Source organism: Apteryx mantelli, chromosome 2 (genome assembly GCF_036417845.1).
Source record: "Apteryx mantelli isolate bAptMan1 chromosome 2, bAptMan1.hap1, whole genome shotgun sequence".
Lineage (NCBI taxonomy): Eukaryota > Metazoa > Chordata > Aves > Apterygiformes > Apterygidae > Apteryx > Apteryx mantelli.
Window position 1 is genome coordinate 136,559,528 of NC_089979.1, and position 10,966 is coordinate 136,570,493.

Genomic DNA, 10,966 nt, shown 5'->3' on the forward strand with positions numbered 1-10,966 from the left:
CGAGCCAGCTGGAACAGGTTGCTGTGTTATTCCGAAGCTCATGTTAGACAGTGTAAAACAGAAGTCAGACACAGAATGATGGTACTCTTTCAAACCCCATCCCTAAGAATGATCACTGAATAATGGCATGAAGATTTAAAACTTTGTCAAGCCAGCTCTTGCAAACATCTAAAAACAGAGTTTCCTCTGCCTCGCTGGGTATTCTGTGCCAGTGCTGCACTACTCTTCACATGAAGATGATTTTCCTGATGTCCACCATGAACCCCCCAAGCCACAGCTTGTGGTCCTCACACCTTGTTTTATCATCTGCTGCTACTATCAAGAAGAGTCTGGATCCATCATCTTTATAACTTCCCTTCAAGTAGTTGCAGGCTGCTATTAGATTGCCCCTTAGCCCTCTCTTTGTCAAATTGAACAAGCTCAGCTCCTTCAGCTTCTTGAATTTTAGTAGAGGAGGCCAATTATGAAGTTATTACAGAAATTATTTCACTCTGAAAGGGAAAAAGAGAGAGAAAAAAAAAGGAAATCTCCCCAACATACAGGAGCCTATCACTGGAGAGTCAGCTTTACAATTTTTGTGGCTAAAACCCTAAAGACAGACCAGATAATTATTAGGATCTGGGACGACTCAGAAAATGAGACTGCTGAATCCCCAAATTAACCCTTGACAAGACAACTGGAATTGTCAAAACAAAGACAATCCAGTCAAGCAAATCACCCAGTTCAGACTGACATACAGGGAGCACAAAGTGTACTGTTACCTGAACACAGTAGGGATATGGTGGAAAATCCAAAACATGAAAACTGAGAGACCTGCTGCAGAAAACCTTGAAGCTGGAGTCCATCCAAACTGTGCAATCTGTGTGCATTGGAACTGTACACTGTGACAAATACAGAAGCCAAGACAATGTCAGGAATTTGGGAGAAGATGGCAGATGCCATGGAGCATGTCATATGGCCAGAAGGTGCCAACACTACCAAAGACCACGCTGCTTGGAGAAAAAGACCAACAGCACTGGTAACAGAGAGGAAATCTGCAGAACAAATAAGCTTCATTGCAGAGGTGATGATGATTATGATACTGGCCTGAAAACAAAAGCAGCATTTACAGTGTGATATTATTACACAAGCAAGAGTGATCCTCTTGCCTTATGACTGGGACTGAAAAAGGAGTTGTTTAGTGCATAGTGCTCCTAGAGTACTTCTAGACATATTTACTTGCCATTGTAAAAAAGACAGAAGGAAACCCTTTATTTGTGTAAACATCCCAAGTAAGATATCATGAATAAGGAAAATACTCTCCTGTGTTACTCAGGGACCAATTCTGGGAGTCAGCGTTGACATCATGCATTTTTTTCCTGTGTTTGTTGTGTCAGTGGTCTCTTGTCAGGCACCTTTAGAGAAGCGGAGCACATAATGGTGCACAGTTCTATCAGTCGCAGCAGATATTGTTTCTTCTCTCAGATTATCTTGTGGACAGGTTTTGGCACTTAATGTGTTTCAGAAAAAAATACAGGGCGCTGATATTCACTAGAAGTCAAGGTCTTCTGATCTTTGAGGTAGAACATAAGGAAAACAGCAGTCCTGGGCTAAGGTTAACCAAACAAATTCAAAATAACAAAAAAGAAGACAAGGTGGCACAAAGAGAGATCACAGTAAACTGAGGGCAATGTGGCAGCTCCAGGAGACTCACTGAAATTACCAATATTGTAGCTTAGCTACTGACCATAATAGAAAACCATCATCTGAGGACTAGAGAATGCAAGTTTTACAAATAAGCTGGATTCACAGAAAAGATTAACTAAAAACTCTCCACATGATAGCAGGTATAAATTAAGCTGTCCACAAATGCAAAGGTCTTCCTGTCATCCTCATATATTACAGTACAGTAAAAATAGGAAACCATTGGCTTACAGATTTTGAACAAGATAGAAAACTGAATATCAGTATGCTCAGATAGGGGAGGAGTCATTGACTTTAATCCCTGAGTACAGAAGATTTTCTGTTTTTAAACACAGCTACTTATTTTATTAATTAAAATGCATGTACTTAATTTTAAGTACAAGAATTTCATTCGTGAAGCCTTCCCAATCACAACCAACTTGCTCAGTTAAGACAACTAGGTAAGTCTTTTCTAAAGGCTGCAATACACCCACAGCTTCTAAATCCCTCTCATCAAAGAATGCCTCTTCATTTATCCAGTGCATCTCTGTGGGACTGAATGAAACACTTGAAAATTAACTCTAAAAGTTATCAGGATGAGGCTTTCTCTTGCTGGACTCAAGTTCAGCAATTAAGCCCCACGTATGTTAAAAACCTTGACATTCCTTGGTGCAATAGATCATGATAGTTTCCATTGTGAAGAAGTGCACTAAATGATACAAGAACGGGTACATGTACTATGGGTGTTCGAAAGACTTGCTGATTTGAAAATATGTCATTCAGCAATTCCTTCCAGCACATCCCAGTACTTCACAACACAAAACACAGTATAATATAAGAGCCAGTTACATGATAAATTCCAACCTTTATCTGAAGCTATTTAAAGGACGTTCCATGCTCCCATTCCGGCCTGTCAATTTATACCAAGTGATGGTGATTTGTATTATATGTATGCATATGCAAGTGGGAAACTGCATTCAGAGATATCAAAATCCTGATGGATTGGTACATTTTCTTCAGAAGCATTTTTTGGAAGCAGACATCAGAAGGTCAGATACTTATAAATATCTTAAATCCTAACATCTCTTCTGCCATCAAATTTTAAAAATATTCCCAATAAACTGTAGGTACTTCAAGTTAATAGAGGCATTCATTCAATAGAAAAGGGGAAAGCGTTAGGCTGACATGTTTTGGGAAATCCTCATCCTTCAGGACAAATCATCAGCTATATAGCAGGTATTTACCTGAACACTTTGAACACTTCAGGAAATATCTTTAAAATGGCTACAATATTGGTCACCAAAGCTGTGATGATTTCTGTATAACATAATGAACAAAGGTACCACCAGAACAGAGAAATGAAAATCAGGAAAAAAAAAGAAAGAAAAAAACAAATGCCTAATTTCGTAAAGATGTTAAATATTAACTCCAATGGGGTTGATCAGATCTTTACAGCAAAAGAGGAAAAACCTTCTGGGATAGTTTTATTTTGTTCCAAGCTTTCCTGGGGCAGTTCCTGCAGGACATAGTCACTGAGGCAGAGAAAGTCTCCGATAAGCGGCCTGAAGCTAAGTCAGAGGCTGGGGCCAGTTTCAGGACCCGAGCTGGGAGCTGCAGGAAGGCTGAGCTCCCCTCTCTCTTTGTTAACAAAAGGCAGGGCTGCTGCAGCGACATTTTCAACTAGTTCCTTTGAGATCACTGGGTTTGAGGTGACAAGAAAGTCCCTGTGAGTAGCTACATTTGCATTTTTAAGTTTCTGATAGAAAATAATTCTTAAAGAGCATCATGAAGCTATATGGAAATAGGCTAATGTACATGTATCTCCTTAAAACAGGAGAATAACAGTAAAAATTTAGGAGAATACATCTAAGGCAGGTGCCAAAGAGTGGGTGGGGACTTGATTTTTAGAATGCAGTTTTAGACAAGCCTGCTTTAAAAAAAAGAAAAAAGTGTGTGAATGGCAGCCTACCCATTCATTATCTCTTCACGTAACTTGAAAGCAACTAGAAGTTCTGTTACAGGCTTTAAAACTACCAAATATACACTACCAGGTGCAACCTGACAAGTCAGTCAGCAAGAATATGTTGAATTACAATTTAGAATGCCAGACATAAGACAATGATTTCAGGAGTGGGTACCCAATTTTTCGACTCCTAAATCCACACTGATGTGGATTAAGGAGGCAACCTGATAGTCCAAAGAGAGCTGTTCCAAATATGGACTTGGGGGAACTTATTTTGATAGAAGTTTTAGAAAAAATGCCTTAGAGTGGAAGTGATTTGGATTCACAACATAGTAGCTAACAAAATACATCTTTGAATCTTCAGGAAGAAGCACTCTAATAGGAGCAAAAATTCATATGCAATCTCTTTTTCTTATTTCATTCCGTTATCACACTATACATGTGCATTCCATTATCATACTATACTATAGGAGTCTTTATAAACTTTCTATTAGGTTCCATTAAAATTTTTCCTAAGTAGTGTTATATGTGCATGTGTACATATATATCTGTATAATGTGCATAGTAAATTTTCTAATTAACACCTAAGTTTGAGTCATCATCTAACTTTTTCAGAGGACTAAAAGAACAGCAACCCAGGTTCAATTCCCAACCAATCAAAAAAAGACAAATCACTCCTCAGGCAAATCAGGAGTCTTGATTTAAGCTTACCTGGACTTGGATCTTTGCCAACATTTTAAAATCACCTTTTAAAAATGTTCAAAAAGTCTACAGAAACAACTCTGAGCTTAATACATGGCATTTGACAGGAAGTGTTAATATTATTTAATTACAAAATTAACCAAGAATGTTTCAGTGGAGAGGAAATTGGAAGATTTAGCTCTTTGGCAGTAGTATTCAAATCCAAAGCTCGTGGGTGGAGCTGGGGTGTGTGAAGGTGCATAAATAGGCAGCAGGAACCATAGTGTTCACACTGTAACTCCGAACACCTTCTCACCTGGGCAGGCATCCGGGAGAGTAAACAAGGTAAGGCAATACACACTTCTTTGGAAAGGACCTGTTAAAACCTGTGAACTCTGGGCTCAGGTTACCTAGAGCCAAGCAGCTAATCAATGGAAAGAAAAGACTGCAACAACTTAGGGACAGTTTGGAACAGCTTACTAAAAAGAAAATGTATAGGGAAATGCTGTCTCTTCAGGTTAAAAGAACCAGGAAGGGAGGGGTTTTGTGCAGTGGAGAACTTAGCAAAAGTGCACATAGCTTTGCAGAGGTGACGTTTTAAAGAGCAGGTTTAATGATCGTCTGTCTTTGATTTCCTGGTTGGCAAATACTTTTTTTTTTTTTTTTTTTAAGCATTACTTCCTCGATACAGATCTAGCTAGAACAACTCTCTAGGCAGCACTGAAAATCCACTGGGTTTAATTTAACTTTATGCAATTTTCTTCCTCGCAAAGGAGACTTTTTTCAGGGCAAAAGGTAGTCTGTTGCAAAATCATATTTCGTGCCTCTGAAACAGTGACTCTGCGGATGCTGATGGTCTACTGAACCTCCCAGTCGCAAAGAGCACTGTAACACTGATTCAAATTCAGCTGTCTCCTCCAGCAATTCCTTCCAAAGCCTAGAGGAATGCTGCTATTTCCCTGGACTTTCATTTTCATTGGCTGAATTTTAAAAGTTTCCAGCCCGCTGTAGTTTTTGCATGAATGTTCTGGATTCTCTATATTGCTTTTGGAATATCTTAGGTCTTCCTATTAAACTGGTACCCATTAAATTGGTATTCTAGTTTTCAGGAGGAAATTTAATGAGAAGACATAGGGTCACCTTGCTGTCATGTTCCCCCCCCCTGCAATTTGAAGCAGCATCCCAGTTGGACTGCTAAGGAGCTTCCCATCAGACACACCTCCTCTCCATCCCCAAACCGCAGTGTCAGCCTCAGGAAAAGCCCTCTGCTCTCCACCTTACTTCAGCTTGCAAACTGCATTTCAGTTCTCACTTTTCCACTGATAACTCCTTATCTTTAAGGACTAGATAAGACTTTTAAGGGGGAAGACATACTCTGAAGTTTTAACCGCAGCATTAAGTTGCATCCATGCCAATGACTCGCTATAAAACCTGGCTTATGATTTACTTCTCATTGGAGCTGTTGTAGCTGCAAAACAGAGGAACAACCTAGAAAAGTTAATTTTTCAGCACCTATGCTGCTGGAGTGCTTGGTTACTATAATTTTGAGAGATCTAGATATAGCTGTGCATGTAGGACTTGAAAGTCCTTTTGGATTCTTGTAGAAATTGCCAGAACTCAGTTGTTTTACTGAGCAAATTCAATATTTGTAAAAAGAAGAGAGAGAGAAACTAGCACCAGAGTGAGCATCTAAGAGGACCACGGCCCAACAGGATGAACAGAGCAGTAGAAAGGGACTGACTTCTTTGTGACGATTTGCTAAGCAAACCTCACTCTTCCTTCATGCTCCCACCAGCGCAGGCACCTGCCTGGAACAGTTAATTTTGGCACTGACTCACCCTGCTACATATTTGTGACTTGAGCTGTCACTCAAGCACTGCACCTCTGCTCAGGCAGCAGTTTGGGAAGCGTGGCAATTTTACGTTTCTCTCCTTCCCAGGAGCAGCCATGGAGAAGAGCTATATGTCGGTGTTCCTGCTGCTTGTTGTCCTCTCTTGTGCTCTGGCTAAGGATGCGCCCAAGAAGGAGACAAAGGAGACCAAGGAGACTAAGCCAAAACTGCCACAGACCCTCTCCAGAGGTAATAAAAAAGTGCAGCTACGCTACAGCTTAGATTCCTATAGTAGTTCTAACAACTTAATTTCTGCTTCATTAACTGTCCTGCCCTGCCCTTTTGCCCCTGCAGGCTGGGGAGACCAGCTCATCTGGACGCAGACCTATGAGGAAGCCCTCTTCCGCTCCAAGACCAGGTACCCCAGGCCTGCAAGCTGGGCCCCCCCTGTCCCATGGCCCCCCTTAGTGCCTTCTGTGCCTGTCCCCACACCTGGCAGCCCCTAACGAGACACCTTCTTTTCCAGCAATAAACCCCTGATGATTATCCACCACTTGGATGACTGCCCACACAGTCAAGGTAATCATTCTGTACTGAAAAGCAGCAGCTTTTCGACTTCAGGATATGTAATGTTAAAAAAAGATTTACTTGCTCAATAAGCCTTAGTGAAATACCAACTTACAGAAGCAGGCAGAATATTTTTTAAATCAGTGTCGCGTACCTTTTTTATTTTATTTCAGCAGGTGCAAAAATACCTGTATTTCAGTATTATGCAATACTCGCATCTCTTGATGAGCACAGGAAAGAGCACAGATCAGCAGGTTTTGACCTGTAGCAAGTGTATTTTTAAGTTTGCCTTAGAATCAGCTGAAACCAATTGCAAGACCCCCACCTGTAATAACAACTGAAATTTTCTGGAAAGGGAGAGAAAAAGAAGTATTCAGCTCTCAGTATCATTGATGTTTGTGACCAAATCTGACCACAGACAAATCAAAGGCTGAAATGAGTTTTGGGGGGATTTCTAGTAACTCGGACTGCTCTATTCTCTGTGTTTCTGAACTTACTCAAGGGCTCCTCATCCTACCATCCGATCCATGCAGCAAGACCTTTGCATCCACCAGTAGCCCCAGTAACTCTGGAGCGAGCTTGATACAAGCATTAAGATCTCTTGAGACATTTCAGGTTGAGGTCCTACACCTCCACACTATATTGTCAGCACCTTAGGGCTGGAGCCCAAAGCCGTAACATTAGGTTTAAAGGGTCAAATACTCAAATTCAAATTTGAGCAGAGAAACTTTGAGGAGATTGCACTAACTGAAGGAAAGGAGAAATTCTGTACCATTATACTTACTCTTTACCACGGAATAATGAAGCTGAATGAAGTAAAAATCTTTATTTGCTGTAACTAGGAAGTACTAGAAAGTCTACCAGCCAGCCATGTTTGAATCTGTCAGTTCTTTTGAGGGATTTTTTTTAGGCCAATATTTCAAAGCATATTTTTTTTGGGGGGGGGGGGGGTTTAACTGTTATTCCACATTGCTTTCATTACAGCACTGAAGAAGGCCTTTGCTGAACATAAAGAGGTACAGAAATTGGCTGAAAAGTTTATTCTCCTGAATCTTGTGGTAAGTTTCCCAATTATACTTCATTAACTGAAAGCAATAAACTTTTAATTTTAATTATGGCTTCCCTAGCTATAATTAGTCTGTTTAATAGCTAGACTTGTCTAGGAAAAATGGCCAGTGATGAAGCATGATAGAGTTAGTAGTAAATCTCTTATCTCTAGCTATCATAACCCCAAAATGCAAAAGGATTCAAAGTTCAATTTAATACTAACTAAATTTTAACTATGTTACTATCAGTTTGCAACTCCAGCTGTTAAAAGATCATATCCCAATTAGCAAATTTCTTAAGCTGTAAAATTTAGTATTTAAGCTGTATTTCATAACACAAAGTATAAAATAGAAAAAATATTTTGGTAACATACCCTGCTGCAATCTTGAACAAGAACCTTTTCTGTTTTCTTTAAGTATGAAACAACAGACAAGAATCTCTCACCCGATGGCCAGTATGTCCCTAGGATTTTGTTCATAGGTGAGTACCTTAAGCATTAATGCTGATCTTGGATTGAAGGCCTTGCTGCATTACGAGTCTCAAATCCTCAGGCATATCAACAGGAATTTATTCCAAGAGAAATACAGAATCTCTGGCTGTGTTTTGCTGCACATGTGAGAAAAATCAAAAAAGGAATCAGCCGAGCAAGAACCTCCTCTTGGAGGAGGTTTGCATAGCCCGAAAGAAAAAGAGCAGTGATGGAAAAGGAATGGTGCACTGGTAGAGGTGAAGAGGCTGATCACAGCTCCACCTCGATGTGGGCAGGATACAGTCCCTTCACCACAAACCCATCCCCTCTCGGCATGCTGCTGCTGTCTCAAACTTGGTGCCCTGCTTCACCTGTACGCCACTGCCCGACCTGCCTTCGGGGCGCCTCCAGAGAGGAGAGAGCACCGTGCTCTAACCCTTGAAGCTTTCACTGTCTAACTTGGATTAAAATTCAGACTAACCCCAGCCATGACATTAACTTCGTAAATCTAGAATTCAAACCCCTATAATTTCATTAAAACTATATGATGCCACAATCATTGGAAAAGATAGGCATTGACCCAGCCTTGTTCATTACGCTATTTCTAGAATTATCATAAAGCAGACAGGTTTCATTTTGGCATATAATCTTATGGGCATCATAGAAACAGCAGTGATCCAGTATGTTTCAAGGGCTAGATTTTCAAAGCTTGATACCTAGTTCCGTGTTCAGCTTACCTGCACTAACACCTCATAAGCATTTTCATTTTGGACATGTTAGTAGCCATACACGCATGCATCCACACGTTCCTTCTCCCAGAGGAGTTAGGTAGCCTCATACACTACACATGCATACCGTTAGCACATACCTTCATAAATCTAGGTCATGATGCATGCTTCTATTCATCAGCCCCTCAGAAGACTTGGATGAAGATTATTTTCTGTTGACCAAAGCAACTGCTTTTTTTTTTTTTTTTTGAGCTTGAAAGACGTCTCAGTTTATAGAGTTAATTCACGTACTATGCAATGACAAAGGGTCCAAGGCTGATCAGCATTAATTGGAATTAAACCTATCCCCTCCTTGATAAGCCTGCACACACAAGACAAACTAAAACTTCAATTATTTTGTAGAACAAAGTGCTGTTGGCCATTCGTGGAAGCAGAACAATACTCTAAACAGATTAGCAGATTTGTCTTGCAGAAGTGTTCAGGATGCAAGCAGAAGCCCAGAAAGCTTTATCTTATGCTTGAAGGTTAATCCTGTCCTCTACAATTTTTCCTCATCTTTTTCCAGATCCCACCCTGACTGTGAGAGCAGATATTACTGGAAGATACTCAAACCGTCTCTACGCATATGAGCCCTCTGATATTTCTTTGTGTAAGTACTGTATTTTCAAAGCAGTCAGATTTCTCATATAACAAGGAATAACACTAGACATTACACTCTTGCAATCAATACTTGCTGGAAGACAATCATCCAACAGAGGGTAAGGACAGGTTTGGGAAGAATGTGACTACATGACTCATACTTTCTTGTGACAGAAATACTCAGCATTGTTTCATTCAGTGTTGATATTCACATTTGAATCAGATCTTTTAGTCCCACTGGAGGTCATTGGGTCTACTTGACTTCAGCTTTCTAAAGTCTAAATCTAAAAATCTTAGACTCACTGAGCTGAAGAGAATGATGGCACAGCCCCAGAGACTTGAACATCCTTCTGCTTTGAAAGAAAATATAGGTAGTAATGCATAATTCAGTGTTCACTGTAACCAAGAGTTAGACCACGAGTACTCTTGCATACAATCCCTGTGGCCCAAGTCAGCAAAACTTTGCATGTGACCCTTTACTGCCTCCAGAAATAGCCCTCCCTCCCCACACAAATATCATGTGTGCTGCACAGCTCATGTCTCTGAACTGTTAATAATTGCGCATTCGCATTAAGGGAGGACATCCTCCCCAGATGCAATTAAACAGACTGATGTTCATAAAACACTCAGCATCAGTGCATCAGAATAAATACACCAATAGGGATTTGGGCAAAGACTTTTATAATAAAAATGACACTTCTTTAACATAATTGTAGTCAGTGGCAGAGAAAGTTGCAACAAAAATAACATGTATAAATATTTCACTGCTAGTGTACTCAAATATGCAGAAAGCTCTGAAGATCCTGAAGACTGAATTGTAAGGGGAAGGAGGAAGCCCTTGAACACCACAAAGTCTGATCTTCCATCTCTTCTCCCTTATTGACACTGGTGAAGAGTCTACTTACAGTGGTTTTTAGTGATATATAGTGCTGGTTTATATATATAAACACTATGGTTTTACACTAGCACTTTTGTACTGGACAGCATTTTTAAGAGCAAGTGGCTTTTAATTTTGAAGGCATACAGACTACTGTATGATCCAACTGTAAAAAGTGTTTTTTTTTTAATAAATCCATTTCAAATGTTTACAAAGATGGTGCTGTGTTTTGTATTTCTTTCCTACCTCATTACCATCTGCTGTTATTAGTAACAGTAAAATCACTATGTTACAGGAGACCACAGCTTGCAACTTTATACATAAACTCTATAGAAGGAAAAGAAAAGAAGCTTTTTGTATCTCCAATTTTAGCAACTAGCTAAGCTCTGTATTTCTCATCCTACTTTCTCTCCATTTACTTTCTTGGAACACCCAGAAAGAATAGCATCAACAGTAAGCAACCTCTCTCTCATTCTCATTATCAGTACTTTCTGTAAAGATA

At 39.9% G+C, this 10,966-nt stretch overlaps 1 protein-coding gene across 2 annotated transcripts; it reads left to right on the forward strand.

The window, feature by feature from the left end:
- The first annotated feature begins 4,578 nt into the window (after positions 1–4,578).
- On the forward strand, positions 4,579–10,679 carry AGR2 (anterior gradient 2, protein disulphide isomerase family member). Of its 2 annotated transcripts, none has more exons than XM_013941530.2 (8): positions 4,579–4,651; positions 6,246–6,386; positions 6,492–6,555; positions 6,664–6,716; positions 7,689–7,762; positions 8,168–8,231; positions 9,514–9,597; positions 10,359–10,679. In XM_013941530.2, the coding sequence occupies exons 2-8, from the start codon at positions 6,254–6,256 to the stop codon at positions 10,406–10,408; spliced, it is 522 nt and encodes a 173-aa protein (XP_013796984.2). In that variant the 5' UTR covers positions 4,579–4,651; positions 6,246–6,253; the 3' UTR covers positions 10,409–10,679. The 2 variants fall into 2 exon arrangements, with proteins under 2 accessions (XP_013796984.2, XP_013796985.2); XM_013941531.2 differs by having other exon boundaries at positions 10,376–10,679.
- The last annotated feature ends 287 nt before the right edge of the window (positions 10,680–10,966 follow it).